General features: G+C 47.3%; 1 protein-coding gene across 20 annotated transcripts in view; it reads right to left on the bottom strand.

The window, feature by feature from the left end:
- AAK1 (AP2 associated kinase 1) overlaps positions 1-23,073 on the bottom strand; it is a 62,041-nt gene that overhangs the window by 38,265 nt on the left and 703 nt on the right. For all 20 annotated transcript variants that reach the window (XM_058859436.1, XM_058859435.1, XM_058859434.1 and 17 more), the window contains exons 3-4: positions 4,519-4,637; positions 2,393-2,501 (exon numbers count right to left, since the gene is read on the bottom strand). In XM_058859436.1, the coding sequence (XP_058715419.1) occupies positions 2,393-2,501; positions 4,519-4,637 (228 nt within the window). The remainder of the gene's footprint in view (positions 1-2,392; positions 2,502-4,518; positions 4,638-23,073) is intronic.

A 23,073-nucleotide genomic window follows, 5' to 3' on the forward strand; every position in this document is an offset into this window, starting at 1 on the left:
GACAGAGCTCTGGGGTCCCCAAATCACAGCAGGGACAGAGCTCTGGGGTCCCCAAATAACAACAGGGACACAGTGAGCTCTGGGGTCCCCAAAACACAACAGGGAGTGAGCTCTGGGGTCCCCAAATCACAGCAGGGACAGAGCTCTGGGGTCCCCAGATAACAACAGGGAGTGAGCTCTGGGGTCCCCAAATAACAACAGGGAGTGAGCTCTGGGGTCCCCAAATAACAACAGGGAGTGAGCTCTGGGGTCCCCAAATCACAGCAGGGACACAGTGAGCTCTGGGGTCCCCAAATAACAACAGGGACAGAGCTCTGGGTTCCCCAAATCACAGCAGGGACAGAGCTCTGGGTTCCCCAAAACACAGCAGGGACACAGTGAGACCTCCCCATCATGGGGCACACAACGAGCTCTGGCCACTCCAAACCAAATCCCCCTGACATTTCTGGTTCTGGGCTGCTCCTCAAACTGAGACTCCACAGTCAGTGCAAGAGGAGGTCAAACTAAATTCACAACAATTCAACTAAATTCAAACCTTCCCTGGAGGCTTTTTGCAACCTGATTACTCAGCTTGTTCCATTCCCCTACATCCCAGGGGTTTGCAGAACCTGTGGGCAGGAGTTACAGCTCACCTGGGCTCTGAGCAAACCTTCACACCAGCCCACTTTGCCCTGGCTGTGTCACTAGTCAAGTAATTCTAACTAATTTTCTTTTTTTTTTTCCTTCCAAATTGGACTTCTTTTGTCTGACTAGAGAAATAAAAGGCTGAATTTGGGGCACCCACAGTCCACAGATTAGTCTGCCACATGTAAGCAAGAAGAGGGAAGAAGGGAGACACTCAGAAAACCCACATGTTAAGTGGCTTGGCTGAAGCTGTCAACTGGCAAAGAAATTAAAAATCCATCTGTTACAAGGGAAACTCTGGACAAACAAAAGCAACTTTTCCTGAACGAGTCCTGAATTTGTCTCAGCTTTGGGGTTTTGTTGCTGTCAAGGCCTTTCCAAAACAATCCAGAGGGGTTTTTTCTCCTCTAAACACCCTAGACAGACAGAGAAAATCTCCTTTCTTAAGCTCTGGCAAAGCAGCACTGCATCATTCCACATCACAAGTGCTGGAAAACTTTCATGGTAGGAAAGAAAAGCTCAGTTTAATGAATACTACAGCTGTGAACATTTTACACTCGAATGCAGCTCTGCACACAAAGACACTGATTTGGTTTGGAAACTGTCAGCCACAAAAGGAAAAGAAACAAGGGAAAATCAGCATCCAAAGGCTCTGCAGTGGGAAGGCTGCAGAGAGCGGCCGGCGTGTGCTCAGCACAGCATCTGCCAAGAGCCACGTGAGAAATGCCACCCTGCAGCTCTCCTCCCTTCACACCAAAAGAAACTCCTCAGAAAGATGGATTTTACTTCATCTGTCCAAAATTTGGGTACTGCAGCTGGGGAGGTGCCTGTGAAGGACTCAGGTTTGTACCTCCCTCCACAGGCTGGCTGATTTGCCAGCACTGCCCGGCCTCGTGCTCACAACAGCTCTTGTCATGTTTAGGCTGAAGCTTAAAGAGATATTATGGAGTGATTCCTGCAGCAAAACTGCACACAAAGTTCATCCTCTCACCAGCAAACAACCCAGTGCAAGGCAGGCAAGATTCCTGCAGCAAAACAAAGCAGCAAACAGGACATGGCAGAACAGAACTGGGCACATTTACACACATCTACGTGTCCTTGCTACAATGCTTTTGAGTTCACAGCCACACAGGCTCAAAAATCCTGATTTCCACCGGCTGCCACTATCCAAACCAGCCACAGGCTCCTCAAGTCACCTGGCCAAAACATTATTTTTGCTCAATGCTCTTCCTGTGAGCTTTTGAGCCCAGCACACGCATCTTGTTCCAAACACCACATCCCAGCCACAAGGATCAAAGCTTTGGGACAGCTGGAAGAGCCTGTCTGGCTACAGACAGCCAAGGAAAAAGGTCAGAGGTAAGAGGAATGCTTTTTGGCTTCCCATTATCCATTTCATGCTTCTTCCAGAACAATCCTAAGGCAGGCTGATGTGGAACAAAGCCTGCAATGAGACTAAAGTGAAGAAAAATTACATTTCTGGCAGCTTGAAGAGGAGCCACTTCTTGTGCAGACCATGCTAAAGACAACAGCAAGATGTATTTGTGGTTCTCCTTCACAACAGAGGGGATCCAGGACCACCCTGTGCAGGAGCAGAGATGGTACCAATCCACAGCAGCAGAATCAACTCTGTGCTCCACTCCTGGTCCTGGCTTTGCTCAGCTCACAGCAGCCTCCTGGCAGCTCAGGGACAGCTCTTTCTTCAAAAGGAAGCTGCTGTGCAAGTTCCCTGAAGCACAGAAGGACAAACCCACCCGTGGCCAACACTCACCCCGGCAGAAGTCCATGAGGATCAGCACCTCCCACACGTCCCCGCTGCTGACAGAGTTGATGCTGGAGTCGATGTAGCCCACAATGTTCTTGTGGCCAGACAGATCCCGCTGCAAGACAGACAAATTCACAGCATGGACCAGCTAAATCCATGAGCCAGCCACGCAGAGCGAGCAGAGCTTTCATCTGCTCCTGCCACACTGCACAAGCTCCTGTCACCTGGAATTCATCGTCACTCAGAGCTGGAGCAAACCTGAGGTCTGTCTCTACCTGTTCTCCTTCCAGAAGGATCTGACACAAACAGCAGAGAAACAGCCAACCTGATGAATTAACCTGTTCAGGCCTGGCCCAGATTTTGGCACATCCCCTGAGGTGGCCCTGGCCAGGCCCTGGAGCTGCTCCTCCTCTCCAGGAGGGGAGAACAGGGCACAGGGTGGCAGTGGCCATGCAGGACTTGTCTCATCTCCTTCCAACTCTTCTGCTAACAAAACACGTCTCAAATCTTCACACGCTCAAAAAAATCCACTAAAACAACAAAATAAATTTTAACCTTGCTTTTAGAAGTGCTTTATTTTAAGTAATTCAATGGATTAAGGCACAAGTTCTCACATCAATGACTTATCACAGAATCACAGACTGGTTTGGGCTGGAAGGGACCTTAAAGATCATCAAGTTCCAAGCCCCTGCTATGGAGGCACATGCTAAACTGCAGGGGAAAATTGTTTATTTGGGACTGACAGCTTCACACACACTCCCAGCTGTGACAGCCAGCCCAGTTTGATCCTCAGCTTCCCCAGTAAAGGAAATCAAGGTTCTGCTGGGCACATTCTGCTCTAACACTGCAGGGCTGCAAAAACTGCAGTTAAATGGAAAATAATTCCTTATTGCAGAAAAGCGGGGCAAGAAGTAAACATTTCCTTTCAGGGATGCATTAGTTGTTCAGGACACAAATGCCTGGGATAAGATCCAGCCCAGGAGGAGCAAGCAGCCCTGCCAGGTGAGAAGGACCCACGGAGACAAGAGAAAGCAGCAGCAAGAGAAAGCCAGGTAAACAAGCTTTGTGAGCACAGCTAAACCTTTGATGTGAGATCTAATCTCGCTTTTTCCCACGTAGCCCACAGGGAAACTGAGCCCAAAGCTTCCCTGCACTATCACAAACTACAGCAATTTACTTAAAAGGTATTAATTAACCCAATTAAAAGCTACTTCAGAAATCACACACAGAATTGCTACAGGTAGGAGTTTCTCATATGAAGATCATCTACCCCAAACCTGTACCTCGTGTGGTAAATCCACAAAATGAGGATTTTATATTTCCTTCCCCACCTGGCAGCTGCTCTAAATGCTCATCAGTATCTTTGAATACAACTTCAAAAGTGGCACTTCCCATGTTTACCACACTGCAAACAAGATTAGGCAAATCTATTTGGATCATCTCCATTTTGTCTTTGTTTAGAGAAGCTAAGTTTGAAGCAGCTATTAAAAATAGCTATCCCACCATACAAATCCTTGTATCCAATAATCTAGAGAAACATCCCAGAGCTTATTACAAATACTTTACATTTCAAAAGCCCTGGCACCAACTACCCCACAAATACTGTTTTAATCTACCAGCCTCACCAATGCAGAGATAACCTTCATCCTGACCCAAAGGATTAGAAGATGCTGTGATACAGATTTATCTCAGGATGGAGGTCTGCCATTCATGCACTGATTTCAGTTCAGAGATATCAGAATCATCAGCCTTTTCTCATCAAGTTTAAAAGGCTGAAGACTTGAGATCTCAACTGAAGATTGTGAGACTCTGAATTCCAACACCCCCAGCCATGCTCACATATTCATCTCTTCTTTTTCCCATTCAGCCATGCAGTTCTCCCCTCCTTTTCCTGGAATTCCCTGGGTTTTTTTCAGGTTCCAGGTTTTCTTTTTCCACTGGACAGGAACTTTTGAAATAGTTCAGTACCAGATTCCCATACAACTCCAGAAGTCAGATCTTTCCACACAAAAGCCATTTTTGCTAGGAAAATGCAGAGTTTGTGCCCTGATGCCACAGAGATCACAAGCAGAAGGTGAGCAGGCTCCCACCCTGCTGCATGCCAGGGGGCCCAGCACAGAGCAGGGACTCACCATGATCTGGATCTCTCTCTTGCAGACCTGCAGGTCGTACTCGTTATTGACATACATCCTCTTCAGGGCACACTTCACCCCATTGCTCGTCCTCACCAGGAACACAATTGCAAAGCCACCTGTGGAAGACACAAAATTCATTATGGAGAAACCTCCTGGCCTTTGCTCCCAAACAACCAGAAAACACTGCTGTCTTTAATGTACAACTCTCCCTCTTTGTTTTCAATGGCTTTTATGAAATTACAGCTCCTCTTCCACCTCGACACAGGAGTCACACACACAGGTAACACACCTGCCAGCCACAGGAACTGCTCAGCAGGAATCTCTCTGGGCACACAAACCCCTCTGTTTTACACAGCACAAGAAATAGAGCAGGGGTTCCAAGGAAGCCCCACTGACTTTTAGAAGAAGCCCCAGAGATGCAAAAGAACAAACAAAACAAAATAAAAAATGCATTCCTCCTCCCTTCTCCCCAACAAAAATCCCACAAAAAAAAAAATAAGCATCAAGATTTCAATTAAAGGTCTTGAAAACTAAACCCAGGCTGCAAAATGGACACTCAAATTCAGAAAACTGGGACATGGCCCTGGGATGCAGCACGTCACAGCTGCTCAAACCCCCTCGCTGCTCTGGAGGGGCCTCCATGCACAGTGCTCGATTCAGACCCAAAAATAACCCTGACTCTCTCCCTGAAGCTGCTTCAAGTTGAGGATCTCAAATTACAAGTCACTTTTAAGAGCTTCTGAACCCACAGCAGTGGCCTTATTGTTCTCCCCAGCCACATTTGTCTCGTTTTTGGAGCACAAATCTGTATATCCCGCTGTGAATCTTCAACCCAAAGGGTGGCTGTGGAAAAGAGTAACACAGCACTGTGCTGATTTTTCTTCCCCCTCTTATAACCTACACTGGAGCCAGGAAGAAATAATAACCAACACAATTTTCCCAAGCCCAGCTTTCCTAGCAGCCTGTATTTTTCAGAATCATTGGAGAGATCAGGTTTTAGAATCCTTTTGTTTTTTAATTTCTCTTTCCCAAGGAGTTGGTTTTTCGAAGTTTATTACTGCCCCAGCCATTTCAGAATTTTTTGGTAATCACAAGACTTTTGGGTTTTGCTCCCCTCACAGAATGAGAGGTCACCCACAAGAAGTCCCTGCTCCACCCCAGGGGCTGAGTTCCCTTTTCCCAGCTCTGGCCAGCCCAGCAGGATATGGGATCTCTGTCTACACTGCTGTGCTCAGCAGAAAGAAAACACGAGCTGAGCAGCAAAAATAGAACAATTAAACTTATTTTTCTTCAAAAAAAAAGCAGCTCCACTAACCTCAAGAACCTCCTTCTGCTCCCAAATCTTTGCTTCAGCTGAGTGGGACTGGAGTCTCTTCAGACCAACTGCTCATGCCTCATTCACAGGTCCCCTCCCTGATCTTGGGCTAATTAACAAAATCACCTCCAGAGCATTCCTTTCCAGGCTTTGACTGAACCCAGGATTCAGTCCAGAAAGGCACAACACAATCAAGAACTTCTAACTGCCCTCAGGTGGTCACTTCACATTAAAATCAGGTGTGAAAAATACCACCAGAATTTGAATATATCTGTGAATTTATCTGCATTTTAAGGCTGGGGGGCAGCTGCATACACAGGCTACTGGTAAATATACTCAAAGCATTAAAGTTTCTATAAGATGAGAAGTTATTTCTGTGCTCATCCTTAAGACATATTAATATTGTTGAGCAGCCAGCACACAGCCAGCACTGGGATCTCCATCAGCCTAGAGCCACCACCAGCCATTGGGGTTTCTCTGGGTAAACTTTTCTTGCATCTCTTTGGCACTTTAGGCCTGCCTCAACAGCATGGAAACATGGTTACCTTGCTACCTGACTGTTGTTCTTGCTAAAAGGTTTTAGGATAAGCTGAAAAATCCTGGGAAGTTCCAATTATCTCCAGTCACTACAGATGCCAAAGCAATTTTCCACGCAGGTTTGTGTCAGGGCACTGGCCAGCTGCCAGCTCTGGTAGCTCCATTTTCAGCCCTTCTGTAATTTCAGCAGGATGCAGAGCTCCTCACAGCCAGGCAAGCACTTCTAAACTAGGTAAGAGCAGCTGCACAGAGCTGCACGTGATCCCTCTCAGCTCCTCCAAGGTAAGGAGATAGCGCTGTGCTGAGTTTAAGGGATTCACGTGGACTGCAAGCCTGGAATCCTCTTGCAGCCAGCAAGCCACAGGCAGGCAGCAATGCCAACCTGCAGCCAAGCACAGCACTGCTGCTGCATGGAGTTTGCACCCACTGATGCTGTGGTGAGGAAGAAGCACAGAGACACAGGTTCCTTCCCTCTCCCTCTGGTGATGAGGGCTTCCAGAGGTGCTTTTCACTGGGGTCACACAAATCAGCTGAGCCCTGCTCTGGACATCAAACCTCACCTTCCACAGACCCACCTGGTCCTGCTGGGATGGCAGCACTGGGGGGTGCCAGGGAAAGCACCCCAAATGTCCCCTTCCTACACCTGTAGCATCACACCTGTAGCATCACACAGCAACACCTCCTCAGCCCTGCTCCAGATCTTGCCCCTCACAGGAATGTGGAACAGAAGAGAGGAGAACAAGGCAGGTGTTGTGCCTGCCAGACAATACCCAGGAAAAGCCTATGGTTTCCATAGAATCACAGCATATCCTGGAGGGGAGACACCCACAAGGCTCAACCTTGTCCAGCTCTGGCCCTGCACAGGACAGCCCAAGAATCCCACCACGCTTTGGCCATGCCAGGCCAAAACAAAGCAAGTTCAGCTGTAGCCAGACAGTGTTTGAAGGCCCAAGTCAACAGAGCAATTTACCCCAGTCAGTCCCAGTCCAGGGGCCAGGCTGGACCCTGCCCTGTGCACACACAGAAAAGCAGCTTGGATTTCATGGGCTCTGCAGGACCAAAGGCACTCCAGGAGCCATCGGTGCTCCCAAAACACTCTGCATTTCTGTGCTGCCCAGCTGTGCTGATCCAACAGCCTCTGCCAGAGACAGCAGCTACACTGACAAAACAGGAACAGCCTCATCCAAACTCAATTAGGCAGAACCTCCTCCTAAAATCCTGCTCAGTGTTCCTCCCAGAGACACGAGTGCTGCTTGCCCAGGAGCTGAGACACACCATGGGGGCTCCATGACCCACCAGCTGCAATCTGAGCTCTGCAAGAGCAGCTACAAAAACATCTCCAGGGATGTCTTCCCTCTGCAAACACTGGCAAGGTTTGCCTCCAATCACACCCCTCACTTTTTTCCCAGGCTATGTTGGGTTTGAGGAGGAATCACTCCTCTTTTCAGTTAAGGCACTCAAATCATCAGGCTTGAAATTGTCAAGTCACAAATTTCCGCTTTCAAAAATAAAAAAATCCCTGTTTCATTTTGGATCTTCTTCATCACCCTTCCACAAATTAAGTATACCTGGAATTACCACAGCTCCTGACAGGCATTGCAAGTACCACTAAAAACTTTTATTCTTCAGTGGTGAAATTCTTTTCTGAGATGGACAAACAAGACATGGTTTTCCACTGAATTGTTCCCACCTTGCTGTATTTTAGTTCCACCTCATCCCCCTCAATGCTCTGCATGCAGACAGCCCACTGGGCTCCAGCACTGCAGCTGAGGGGAGGCCAAGTGCTGCTCAGATGTCCCCAAAACTGCCCCAGGAACATTTGCCTGCAGGGAGGCATTTTAAGCTCCAGCTGCACCAGCAGGCACTCAGAATTAAGTGCTCTGCTGAACCAGGCACAAAGCCACTCCATTTGCACAATTCCAATACTTACTGATCCTTATCCATCAAGAATTATGTCATATTTTGCCTTATCTCACCAGCCAGAAGAACTTCCTTAGCACTTACCTTCCTAAGTACAAGGGCAGGCTTACTCAGGTTTTGTTTTTGTCCCCCCAGTCAGGATGCTGTGATCCAGCTACAGGAAAACCACAGTGACTCCCTTGCATGAGGTGTTTCCAGCTCACCATTCCCAAAGCTTTACTAAAACACAGGAATGTGTTTTTTCCCCCAGTCACAGCCACAAGCAGCTGTCACACAGACATTGCACATTACCCATCACTGGACATCATCATCTGCCAACACCAGAACCATTTTCTCTCTGCTGTTGCCCTGAGGAAGCCATCCTGCACCTCTAGCTCCTTCTCTAACTGGAGCAACATACAGTCACTCAAAAAAAGAAAAAAAAAAAGATTTCCCCCAAGTTGCATATATACAACAGTCACTCCTTTCAACCCAAGCTATTCTATGATGTGATTCTTGATCCTAAAGCACCTTTTCCAGAGACAGAGATGGCTACAGCAAACCTCAGCTCTGGAATCACTGAAAAAATGGGGTCACCACAAAGAAAAAAGGCCAAGGAAAACAGTTTGGCCAAAGCTACACAATACAATAATCTGTAGTTATTTCAGACAACAGCCAAGCTCAGCAGAGTTCTGCAAGCATATCAGGGAAAAGCTCCCCATGTGCCAGTGCTGCTCCCCTCCAGCTCCCCACAAAGCTGAAGGGATGCCCTGAGCCTGGTTCCCCACACTGCAAACCCAGCATGAAGATGGACAAGTGCCTCATGTGCAGGACAGGTAAAAGAGGTGCCCTGGGGTCCTGTCCTCTGAGCACACTGGGGCTGCTGACACCTCCAAAAAACCTTCCTGTGACTGCTGGGAAGCACCACTGGGACCACACCACGAGTCTGGAGGAGACTCCCCATCAGCTCCTATAAAAAGCATCACACTGTCCCACCAAGGCAGCAGCAACAGGGAGGAGAGCCAAGGAAAACAGTCCCACTGATCCTGCCTCGTGTTGTCATCTGCTGTGACCCTCCACACAAGTAAATATTTGCTGGCATACTTTAATATGGGCTTTTTATTTCAATAATAGCTCCCCATGATTTGCATTAGGATTACAGTGCTATTTTTGTGGCTATTAATCTGCACCAATGTATTCTTTCTGCTGTCTTTATTCCACTCTTCCATTGCCCAGCAGGAGGGTATTGCTGCACATACCTGATGAAAACACACCATTTCAAATCCCATTTTCCCCATTTTTATGCCACTTCTGCATCACTTCTGAGCTCTTTGTTTCCAGGACAGGATATTTCACCCCAAATTAAGCTTTCTGTTCCAGTATTATTCCTTGTTATTACCAAATGTGCCCACGAACCAGAGGCAGCATTGTGAAGTGTTCTACTGTGATACATAATAAGGGGTTGGAATGAACAGGACCACTGCACATTGCTTTTTCTGCTTTGTGAAGCATCTGCAACACCTTTAAAGTCACAGCGTGTCAGCATTAACATCTTTACAGAAAAATACAACTCCCTCATTTTCTTTTGAAGTCATTTGAGGCATAATTTAGAAGGCACAGTAAAGCAAATTTGTGCTGGAACTGCACCTCTGGGTGGTCCCAGCCCAGAGCAGACCTCCTCAAACCACAGATCTCCAAGTAAGAGAGAGCAACAAGTCATCCCAACAGGATGGGACTGAAGGTTCATCCTTTCATGACATTTTGGCTATGGCAGAACATGCTACCAAGAGGAAGAAACATTTCTAGGGGTTCCCCAGCACTGACAGGTACTACAAAGGATTTCACCTGACTCAGCCTCTCTCTGGCAGGACTTACAGTGCCCCCAGTCCCTCCCAGCACATCTTCTAACCTGTTCTTTCACTGTTCTACTCACACTCCCCACATGCTCTGCAGCAGTTTATTCCTGGCTCTTGTTACCCTGTCACCACTAGGAATTCTCACCAAAATCTCCACTGACTTTCAGCCCCAAGTTCTTCCCCTACACGCCAGTGTAACCAAAACCCATCTTTTCTCCACAGCCTGCTGGGTGGAGATGAAGGATGCTATCCAGAGTCTTTTCCAGATGATCCAGCACAAGAGGACTTGAAGGACTCAAAGCAGTGGTGATTGTACCAATGTTCTCCTTTGTGTTTGCATTTTGTTGTTTTAGTACTACACGTTGGAGAGACACGACACTTGGGGTTTGGGATTTAATTATGCCTGTGACTCACTCTCCCACCCAATTCCATAATCCTCTGGTTACAGTAGGGTATTTACATGCCATTTTATATCCATATAAGTGAAGATTATTCACCCCCAAGTTGCAGGCACAGAAAACACACAATCTGTCCCAAGACACAGGCTTGCATCCCTTCTCAGGAGTACATGGACAAAACCTGTGTTTGTTCCCCATAACCCAGGCTAAAAAAAACCAGGATTTTGTGTACCTGGGCTAAAGTGTGTCAACAGTGAGCACACTGAGAGGGTGTGCTCAGCCACAGGCTCACACACAGACCCACAGGTGTAGGTGGTACAACTGTCTGAGGTGACACTCAGGACACACCACACACCCAACAGCAACAGGCTCTGCTCCAGGCAGGCCTCAATGTGATCTCCTGGTTTTACTACACCCAAATGTCTGTAAACAGTGCATGTGTTTGTGTACATGTGTGTTATAGACCAGAGTCCAGTTCTGAACAAGAACAAAACAAAGCCTCATCCCCTGCCAACAGCCTCCCCAGCTGAGAAGAGCAGATAATAATACTAAATTAAACAGGGCCTCTCTCAGCCCAGATTTTCTACCTCAAAGGAAATAACAAGCTTTAGTTAGTTGGTTTTTGTTGTATTTTTTAAGTCCCTTGACCCATCTAAAGCATAACAGTGCCAAGTTTAAGGGACTGCTTCAATCTAAAAGCCTGTCCCAGCATCTCCCAGAGCAGTATTTGGAGTGAGCTATCTCAGTGAGCTCTGCATAGCAGGAACACAAAGCACTGCTCTCTGCAGGGCACACAGGAGGGCTCTGGGCAGGGCTGTTCTCCCCCAGCTCAGGGCTCTGAACCACCAACACACCAATCCTTACAGTGCACAAGGCCTGAAAGCTCCAAAGCAAAGAGACTGCAGAAAACACTGCACCACATTTCCCTCCAGCACAGTCCCTGCAAAGCTCCCCGTGCTCATTTCCAGGAGGAGAGATCCAGCTCTGACCTCACCATACTCACCTGTACAGGGAGTTAAACACACTAAAACCAAACAGAAATCAGTGCACATTCTGGCTGGTTCACTGAGCTTTCAGTTGTGGCTTCGTCTGCTCCTTTGGGCTCTTTCCACTGCCCCTAAACAGCACTTTAAAAGGTTTCATCCTGGAACTGAGATAGAACTGCTCTGGGAAACTTACCAAATCAGATCTTGAAACATCAACCGCCAATTAAATAGTCTGAACACTGAAGTTTTATCTTGAGGGCAAAAAAGAAAGGGCACACCACTAACTCCAGCTGAAAGAGCCTCATCTGTGTAAGGAGCAATGGCCACAGTAACTCAAATTTCAACCCTGTTCTGACCATTTTAAGTGGCTGTAGGAGGCAATCAGAGCTCCAGAACTGCAGGGAAAGTAGAAAGCACCTAGATAAAGCATAGAGGACATCTAGTACTTCATGACAGGAAACATCAAACGTGCACAGTATCAGGAGAATCAGCTGAATCCTGCATCTCCCCAGATGGAAAATTAGCTAAGAAGTTAGCCAGGTATTTTCTGCAGCAGGACCAGGAATAGTGAACACACTCAAAAGAAGATTGTAACAGTTACAACTGTAAAAAGTCAGGAGAGCTCAGAGCTGAAGTGAACATACAGGAAATGCACTTCTAGTGATACTTCAGTTGAAGAAACTACACAAGGGACACAGATACAGGTTGTGTGTCAAGCCTGCCAGGGACAGAATCCTCCTGGCACAGGACAAACTCCTGAAGAATATTCAAGCTTTGCTGGGCAAATCACCAGCTCCCCTTCCCTCTCTGCAGAGCACGTGCACAGCTTGTTTTTCCTCACAGCAAATGCTGGGGCTTCCCAGGCTTCATCCTCCTGCCAGTGTTGGGAAACTGAGGTGGATTCTGTGCTCACCCAGTTCATACTCACAACAACAGCAGCTCTGAGCAGGGTAACAACTGTTTCACAAAGTCTGTAGCAGAGGAATACATGTGCAGCCTTACAGCTCCCAAAGTCAGGCACTGTCCTCCCAATAATAACCATTTTAAGCAGCCAGAAATTCTCCACACAGCTCACACTGGAGCTGGGAAGAATTTGATCTGCACAAAGTCAATGTGCACATAAGCAGCAGCCTGCACATTAAAGCAGCAAGCAGAGGAGCCTCCACGCCTGGCCAGCAGAAATCCCTCACACCCAGCGAGTTCTCCAGGCACGGAAAGCCCAGCATCTGCGTCAGCCTGCTGCCCACACAAAATGCAACTGGGATTCAGTGGGAGGCGTGAAGAAAAAGGGAAAAAAACCTAAACAACCAGTTTCAAAGATACCTCCAGAGTCCATCAGACAACATCTATCATCAGGGCAAAGGTCTGCTTCCAAGAGAGCAGAAGAGCCCAGACAAAGCTCTGCTCATCACAAACCCTTCTCACTCCCAACTCCAGAAAGCAGCAGCTCTTCCAACTGCAGCTGCAGCACTGCTTAGGCTTCAAATACCACCAGGAAAACTTTACTACAACATCCAGCACACCTGAGCACTTCTCCCCAGGTAAAACAAAGGCTTAAGCTCACACAGAGTTCATGGGTCAGACTCACAGCCAGGAGAAAGCAAGGCCATAGTCAGCCCTACACAGATTTACCATAGCTGAGAATCCTAATGTGATTATCCAATATTACCAACATAATTACAGGGCCCTTGCTTAATGTCAGTGCTGCAATATCTAGGCCATGACAAGACAGATTTAGATTTACAAGCTCCACCCTCTCCTTTTAAACAGGCAGGACGTCAGCATCGTTAATGTTGGTGTGGCAGCCCCAGCCACGAGTGCCTGAGCTGTGCAAAATAATCCAGCGAGGAAACTCATCCAACACCACACCAGCACAGCCTCTACCTCTCCTGATTTCAGAAGATGTGGATTGGTTGTCTAGGGATGCTGGCAGCTCTGGGAGTGAACATTCAGTCTGTCAGCTGTGATGCTCACAACAGCAAACAGACACAAAATAATTATATAGAGGCATTTTCACTTCATGGATGACACGGGAAAAGCACAACTACCTCTTGTAACTTCCCTGGGGGTTTATTTTGATAGAGTTGATTTAAAACCATTCAGCTTCATTGCTTTGTATGTTTCAGGACTCCATCTCATTACAGAACTCTAGGAGACACCTCACCCTCCACACAATCCTCCTGCAACTCCCAGCCAGGTCCACGGAGAAGGACAAAAGAGGAAGCTGTAAATCACAACACAGCAGAGAAAGGAGGGGAAGGAAATTAATCTCTGCCATGCAACAGCATTTTAGAAGCCTAAAATAATCAGTGGGCAAGATCCAGGCTGTGCATTACATCCACACTCTTGTCAGAACTCCAGTCCAAGGGCAGCAGTAGCTCGGCACTCAGAGAGCAGCAGCACAGCCCAGACACCCCAATTCAGGGTATTAAAACCTCCTGGAATTTGCAGTATTTGTGACAGCAATTTCATAACAAACAGCAGCTCACTGGAGGCGATGGAACTGTACTGGCTGCCACAGCAGGAAGCACGTTTAGGTGTTCACGTGGGTAGATTTGCTGGGCATGTGCTCTGCTGCACAGCCCTGTGCATCCACTCCATTACTCCCTGACAGGCAGACTTGGAAAACCAAAGCTGATAGAACAGTGTTTTATTACTATGCAGCAAGACACGCTGCCTCCAAATAGATTACTTGGCAAGGCAGACTCAGTCCCTCTCTATTGTAACAATTTTAGTCCTTGAACTTCCAGTGTAAGCCTGAAAAAAAAAAAAGTAAAATTAATGGGTCATGAATAACTCAGGGCTTAAAAAAAATTTAAAAGAATCATTTGTTTAGTTATCAGTCAGCCCTTTAAAAAGCACATTTCAGCTGCTATTATTCCCAGCAGTTGCTAATAGCATCCGAGCCCTTGTTCATCTCCAAGTGAAATTAGCACTGGCATCAACATGCTGCAGAGCATGACGGGCTCTGAGTGAACACGACTGGAACTGCAAAGCCAGCAAGAAGCTGCAGCAACTGCAGGCAGCTGAAAAGCTTCCCTGGAAAGGCAAGGAAGCCATGAATCACGTCGGCAAGAGAGGAGACAAAAAAGCAGAACTAGTCAAGCAGAGAGCAGGTTGTAGCTGGAGGTGTAGAGGAGGGATGAAGATGAAGGCCAGGGCTGGGACTGGTCCTTAACTGGACTGGATTGCAAGGGCCAGGCAGAGCTGCCCATGAAGTGTCATGGTAACAGCACACTCCATTTGGGAAGCAATTATGCAAGGATGCAAGGACAGCTCATGGCAACAGACAAGTGAGGCACACAGGAATTCTGATTCCTATGGCAGCACCCAGAGAGGCCTCCTGAGCACAGCAGCAGGAGAACCACGAGCAGAACTCCACTACACACGCTCCAGGAAGAGCCAGAGCTCACACTCAACAAGACTGAGCTTCACAGCAGTGTAGGGAGGCTTCTCTCCAAGCAGCTTCCTCTCCTTAAGCCCAGGAATCCAGAGTTCAACCTTTCCAGAAATGCCAGATAACTACAGGTTGTGGGAACCTGTGTAACTACAGGTTCCAGGCACCCTTGGGCCACTGAAGTGGCAGCTCCCTGAGTAACAGGAAAACACAATTTAAGGACACATCCCACTCCTCTGCAGGGCATATGCTAATCCACCCCTGAAGACAGCAATGAACTTTTCAACTCCTGAGTGCATGCCAAGCATGGAGAGAGGTATCCACTACCCCAGCAGGCAGGTCTCAGGGAATTTAAACTCTCAGGTACAGACAGAAGCACAAAGAATCCATCATTCAGCATTTAATGGCAGGAAATAACAGCTCCACATGAAACAGGGCTTTGGGTTTTCCACACATACACAGGTGGAGAGGGAGAGGTATGAACTATCTGTCTGTTCATTTGTCAGATGTCTAGGAACAGGAAACAGTTGTAGGGGTCCAGAACCTGCAGTCTTGTGACTGTTACCAAGTCTGTAACCACTGGGGATTGAATTCGTCAGTTCAAATGAACTTAAATAATTGCTTTCTTTATTTATATCCCAACTTAAATAATAAATATATCACTAAATGCATCTGTTGCAGAATAACTTTCAAAGGTACAGAGATCCTGTGTGTCAACTCTCACACCCTCTCTCTGGACAGGCCTCCTAAGGCAGCAGCACATGAGTGTACTCTGGTCCCTAGCACAGTGCTGAGAATCAGCAGGAACAGGGAAGGGCCAGGAATCTCCAAGGAGCAGGGACAGGCTTTGTTCTGCATCTGCATTATGTGACACAGGGCCCTGGTCCATGATAAAAGTTCCTGGATACTATGGTGACATGAATATTAATGACCCTGTGATTAAAATACCAAGCAAGGAGTTATATTTGCATTTAATACAAGACTGTCCCTGCTCTCCTACACAGTCCTTATCAAATGGCTTCATCTGCATGGGCTTCAGCTTCTCATTTGTAAAATAATTTGATAAGCCTCCCTGTCACCTTCTATTTGTGTGCTCTGCAGAGAGGGGACAGGCACAGAACCACAGGTTGTGTGACACCTCACACACAGAGCCTTTGTGCTCTCCAAAGAGCAGAGACAACTCACAGTTCAAACTGCAACTGGTAATGGAGCACAGAAACAGAAGGGTAAACTCATATTCACATATCCAAGCACATCTGCTGACTCAAAAGCAACAGGTAAAGGACAGAAAAACAGGCTCTGACATTCAGCAGATTCGTTCTTCCAAGAAATATGTGCCCAAGGATCACAGAACAGTGTGACCTGCCTGTACTGCCCCCTCCCCTTCTCTCTGCCACTGTCCCTCCTCCATCCTTTGCCACCCCACATCCCACACATCAGGGCTTTGTGATGCATTTCTTTATTTCCTTGCAAACATAACCAATAACAGCTACAAACATAAGAACCAGCAGGATGTCATCAGTTGGGTGTGCAGCTCTTCAATCCCTGTGCACACACACAGGTGCTTTCACAGATCCTTCCAGCTCCAGAGGGTGTTTTCCTTAACAATCTCAGGGTATTGTTCATGCCACCAGCCATCTGCATACCCCTGGTATTAAACCCTTCTTGCCAGGAGTCATGAAAAGAGTCATTACAGCAGAGCCCTGGGCCAACAGCAGCCACAAACAACCTTCCTGTGGCCACACTGCAGCCCTAAGTGAGGATTTCCCACCGATCCAGCTCCCTCCTCCCAAGCAGCAGCTCAGTGCCAGAAATGTCTTTATGGCTGAAGCACTTCCCGAGTCAGAAGCCATTAATCCTTCAGAGGGTCACGACAGGTAACTGAAGTAACTCTGAGTTAGCAGGTAGGTCATGCAGAGAAGGCACATAAGGCAAGAGGTCTCCATTTCTGTGCTTCTCACATTAGCACTGATTTCTTATTGTTCCTTTTAAGTATTTCAAAACACTTTGAAAGTCCAAATTTCACATCACTCTCATAAATATCTGAATAGCACCCCTATACAACCAGGGACAGCTGTGAAGTCACAAAAACATGTATAAATATGAAACCAAGGGTTCCTCCTGCTTGCTCTGGTGCCTTGAAGAGAGACTGATGTTCAGTGACAGCCACAGGAACCAGGCACATCATGTCCTCATGGAGCATTCTGCACATCTTTGAGACAAGCTTGAGTTTATTTTACTGCTGCCACTTGTGCAGCAAAAGCACACATCAGCCCTGCAAGAATCATTTTGCTTACAGAAGGAAAGACAAGCTAAGATGATATCTGAACAACAGCTGTGCAATTAGAAAGCCTCAGAAGATCTTGCATTTTGCCCTTACACTCGAGAACAGTTTGTCAGATTGCTTTGTGAGTTCACACAGGCACATTTTGGGGCCCCCTAAAACAGGCCTATCATCACCTAATGGGAAGGAAACTGGTGTGTGACCAACAGTGAATGAAGATCAGCTCTAGCTGCCCTCATCACAGCACCAGCCAGCTTCCAGCTCAGCTCTGGGGGGATGCACACGCAAATCCCTGCTCAGGGAACTCAGCTGCTGATGGCTTTTTTTATTTTTAATCTATGAGATCACCCGTCACTGGTACATCATTTGTTTCTGCAAAATCATGAAGCAAACCAGATGCTATGAGCATTTCGTTCCAAAAATGTCTTTAATCCAATCCTGCAACACATGGCCCAGTGTCCTGGTGTCAGCAGGGGTTCTGCCACAGAGCAAGCGTGAATTTCCACCCCAATCACACATGTGCCAGGAGCACATTCACTGAAATCACAGAGAGGCAGCACTTGACAGGAAACACAGACTGCAATTAAAACACCCAATCTGGAAGGCCAGAGATCAATTCCTGACTTGGCCACACATGCTCTGCATTGCTTCACCTCCCAGTCTGAGTTCCCAGCAGCCCTAAAAGGGGTGGAAGGACACATTCACAGACTGAGCCAGGGCTCAGATACTCTGGGTAGTCAGAGCTCCTCAATTAGAGGAGCTGCAGCAGCTCCCCTCTGTTTCACTCTGCTGCATCACACTGTGGGCAGCTAACAATAACCTTCATTTCATTTAGTGGCAATTCCTGGACCTCCTACAAAAGGAGAAAGTTTCCATAATGACAAAAAGCCACAAATGAGAATTACTTTGCAGTGCCTCACTTAAGCCTTTCCAAATCTTTTCCCTGTGCTTGTAAATCACTGTCAGTATTGTTCCAACTCTCAAGAAGTACAGTAGCCAGGATCTGATCCAAGGAGGTTTGCTTCCAGCATGATACCACCACAAGGACATCCTGTGCTTCCCCTATCCAAGGAAGTCAGCACCCCTTCCTGGGAAACTTACTTAGTTACCTCTTGTTATCAGAAGATAACTCATCCATAAACCAACTTTGCTTGTGGCATGTTCTCCTCAGAGATTTCCTGTCTCCTTCCACATGTAGAACACAAGTAAACACTTAGCACAAGTGAAGGCAAATTGGTTGTGACTTTCCAGAGAAGCAGCACCAGCCCTGCAGCTGGCACAGTGCCTTCCCAACGGGTACAGCCTCAGCCTGCCCAGAACATTTACACTGAGAAAACATCACCTTCAAGGGAAGCACTTCCCTGTCCCAACACAAGTGTGCAGCACCTAGCCAGTCCTGACCCCTTATTAGCCATGATTAATACAGGTGGGTGAGCTTGGAAGGCAAGAAGTGCTAAATGCAGACTGGATTCCAGCTTGTCTTCAGCACATTTATAACTTCCCACCTGCTCTCCTCAAGCTGCTGACAAGCTCCTGCACAAAGGGGAGCAGGCCCATGCCACAGTAAAAACATCACAGCAGTGCACCAGTGTAACCAGAGGGTAGCAACCTGTTCCTTTATAACTCCTAGAACACTTCTGCAAGACCCCACCTGGAGAGTCAAAGCATGTATTACCTCCAGCCAGAATCACAAAACTCAGCTTTCTTATCCTAACTGACAACTTCATAGCAGGACTGCTTGAAACAGAAACTGTTTTGGTTTAACATGGAAGGTTCCCTTCTAGGAGGATGACTGTGCTGGGCTAACACTGCCCCTAAATCAGCTTTTAGCTACCACAGCTGTTCCACAAGGAACTAGCCCCCTTTTGTGACAGGCTGCACAAAGCCCACAAGCCAGGCCAGGCCATTCTCTGGTCTACACAACTTCTTACACACTTAAATCCACTAACACCTGCTTTTCCTCCCTGATTACATCTCAGGACACAGCACACACTGTCCCAGGAAAAGCTGTGCTGCTAAAAGCATCAAAACACTTGGGATACCTCAACATTTACCAAATAACTCCACTGGGATTCTTCACCAGTGCCCTTGCCTTCTACTCTCAGAAAAACAGACTGCTAGAACACAGAATCAAACATCCTACCTGGCAGAGCAGAGTGCAGAGTACACGTTCTGCCTCACAAGAAACACAGCAAAAACAACAGGGAAAAAATGAGAAAATAAAAATCACATGTCCCATTCCAAGAGGAGAAACAGTTTAATTCCTAATCCAAATGTCACTGGTCAGCTGATTAGCAGCTGGGCCCTTGGCTGAAGCTAGAAAGCAGTAACTCACAAAATACACTTCAAGCAATGCCTTGAACCCAACCGCACTGGAATTGGGTTGAGGATCGTATAAATCTGCGAAATGTACCTCAGAGGGGTTTGCTTTAAAGTGAGATTATTTCAGAAGAAGCTCACTTGTCATTTTCAGGGACTTCAGGTTATGGTGCTGCAGGGAAAGGAGGTGCCAAGGGTGAGCAGGGCAAGGGTCAGCAGAAAGCATCTGCACTCAGGCCAGCCACAGCACTGGGCAGCTCACCAGGCATGGGCTGGGCATTCACAGCCTCTCCCAGCTGATTCCTACATGCACTGGCCTGCAGGTCTGCTAAGGAAATTCAGGATGAATCCTACAGTGTCCTTCTCAAAACACAGATAAAAAATACAGCTGGCAAACTAAAATGATTTTGTGACTTTGCACTGGTTTGTAATACCAACCATTAAATGCTTTCAAATCAAAACTAGCTACCAGCACACAGGCTGAAAAACTTCAGTGAAATATCTAACAATTATTAAACCTGAATCCCTTACTTACACACTTTGAGGGGAAAAGACCTTCAGAAAAGTACAACTGATTTTAAAAGTAACTGTTCACAGACCTGCAGAAACGCAGCTTGTGCCTTTTGCTAGAAGCAGAGCAAGACAAACAAAACCCTGCTCAAACACGTGCCCCATCAATGTTTACACACCTCGGGACAGCTCAGCACTCTCACAGCATCGTGAGTACAGAGTCACACAAAACACAGAGACCCTTAAAAACGGGACACTGGGGCAATCCCCAGCTTTAGCCCAGAGGAGTCACCCATGCCTTGTGGTACTTTGCCCCACACACACATCTCTGAAACCCCTTAGCAAATTCCTCACTTCTGGCAACATCCTTCTCAATGTTTCTGCTGCTTTGATCCCCATCAGAGGAACACCAACCCCCCTGGAGCTCCAGCATGGGGTGGGGTTTGTTGTTTTGGTTTTTCCCCCTACACACAGGCAAAAAACAAAGAGCAGTATCTGATTTGATCCAACACTGTTTCAGTTTCTTTACAAAAAGAAAACAGCAAGATAGCAGCCTGACTCAGCCCCAATTAGAGCAGGACACCTACAAAGACCCAACAAGGAACCACCTATTGCAACACCCTGTTTGTAAAAAAAGCACTAATTCACCAGTATCATAACACCTCAAATTCCTTCTATATTATTCCCATCCACTTCCATCCAAAAGGAAGGGATGCTCCTCCCTGCCCAGGAAGGCAAGTATCCAGATAGAACTATTTTTCACCTAACCACATCAGGTATTTTTGGGGGATCTACACAAGAGCCCAGAGGCACACGGAGCCATTTGCCACTTGGCACAGGCAGTGCTGCAGCCAGGGCACACTCCTCATCAGCAGGGTTGCTCAGCAGAATTCAGGGTGGCCGGGCACAGCTCTGACAGACAGAGGCAAATCCCAACACTTCAATTCCAAAAGTTCTGCTTCAACTCAAGTCTCCTCCACACCATTCATCACGTCATTGATTCTCTCTTTTAAGCCACTTTTACATCTCATTTTTTTTCACGTTTCACATGCTGCACCTAAACACAGGCCTCCCCACTCCCTCCTAAAGCAACAGGGATGAGAGGTACTTCCTTCCCAGACAGGATACTCCTCCTAAAAGTGCTTCCCAAGGGACTTTTCCTTTTAGCAGAAATAGCCACGAGTTGCCTTTTCAGCACTGCTGAAACACCACTGCAGATCCAGAGAGGTTTTCCAGCCGAGGTTTCAGACGTCAGGAGCGCAGGGACCGGGCTGCCCATGAGCTCCCCAGCTGAGTCAGGGAGAAAAGGCTGTTTACCAGCACACTCAGCCACAGGCATGCAGAGCTGCAGCACTTCTGACCCACACTGCTCCCCAGCTGGCCCAACTTTCCTGCAGAGGAAACAGCCTTTTCACTGCTAACAACAAAAGGTGACAACCTGCAAACCAATACAGCACCTCGCTCTTGTCCCCTCGGAGGCTTCAGTCTGCACACAGAAGGATTTCAGACTGCCCCTGCAGAGTCTCACTGCGAGGGAGATACCTGGGCAGCATCTTTCACCAGAAGAACTCGCTCTGCCTCACAGGAACAGAACACAGCACCTGTTTCACAGGTGAGAAGCCCAGCAGGCCATGCTCCCTCCCACAGGCCAGTCAAGAAAGCAGGAGCTGCAGGGAAAAGCCCCCACAAGCAGCAGCTCCCGCAGGACAGAGAGGCAGGGAAGGAAGGCTCCTCTCTCGCAGGCAATCTGTGCTCCCACCTCCACCTCTGCTGCAGCTCAGCCCTGCCGAGCAGGAGAGCCCGGTGACACACAGCTTCACTTCCCAGGGCTGTCAGCACAGGGCAGAACCTGCCAGCAGATTACTCATCAGCAAAAAAAGCCTCTCTGCCTTCCCATGTTACCAGGATGAGACCATCCTGCATTACAGAGACTCTGACAGCTTCTCAAGTTTAGCTCATGTACGTCCTAAGCTTCCAGGGCCAAAAGAGCCTTGGAAATATCAAGAAAGAAAACCCAAAACAGTATAGTTGCTAGTTAAAAGCCTAGTTTCAGTGCTCCTCTCAGCAGAACATATCAGAAACAAAATCTAAAAAACAGTCACAGACCTATTTTCTTGTACATCATGGTGAATTCTTACAAATGTGAACACAGGCAGCGTACAGAGAGTCCCTTTTCCATTTTAGGGCTCTTTCTGTAAAAGCCAACACAGGTCCTCCCACTCAGCTCTCTCCCAGCAGCTCCCCTCTCCTTCGCCATCAAAACAAAACACTGTTTTGACTAAATTTGCCCAGGATGCTGCGCAGGAGGCACCAGGAGCAGGTCTAAGGAGGCCAACATCTCTCTGAAGGTCGAGGCTAAGGTTACCAGCCAGAGCCATTCAGGAGGTTTCTTACAGCCCCAACAAATGAAATGTAAAATGATAGTTCAAGCAGCAGAGCTGGTTACAATTAAACAAATGCCACCAGCAGCTCGCTGCACTGCAAGGCCTGCACACGTCATGAGGTCCCTAACTCCTACAATTCATTTTTAGGTCTCTAACTGTTTCATTTGGGGGAAAAAACTAAAAAAAAGGCAACTGAGATCAGCATTTCCCCTTGCAGAAACCCCCCACACACAGAGAAATCCCTCATCCCAGGTCACAGCCAGTCCTGCTCAGCCTACCTATGTGCGTAACGCAGCTACAAGGAATTTACTCCAGTGTTTTAATCCTCTCCACTTGAGGTAGGAAAGGAGGTGACAGCTGAAGAAAGTTTAAGAGTGAAGGACGCTGCTTTCTTTATTTACAGCACCTTGTTCTGCACCAAAATATTGGATAATTTTGGTTTGGGTGTCTCTTTTGGTATTTTTAACTCCCAGTTTAGGAAAAGTAAGAAGCAAATAACTTCTGAAAATTCCCCAATTTCTAAAGCATTAAAAAAAAAAAGCCAAATCCAGCAAACCCACACTGGATTTACAGATGGGAAAACCAGACACGTCAGCTTACAGACACCACCGGCCTGCAATTCTGTCAAGGACAATGAAATATTCAGGAATCTGGGGGTCAAGGAGGA

Source organism: Poecile atricapillus, chromosome 29, assembly GCF_030490865.1.
Source record: "Poecile atricapillus isolate bPoeAtr1 chromosome 29, bPoeAtr1.hap1, whole genome shotgun sequence".
Lineage (NCBI taxonomy): Eukaryota > Metazoa > Chordata > Aves > Passeriformes > Paridae > Poecile > Poecile atricapillus.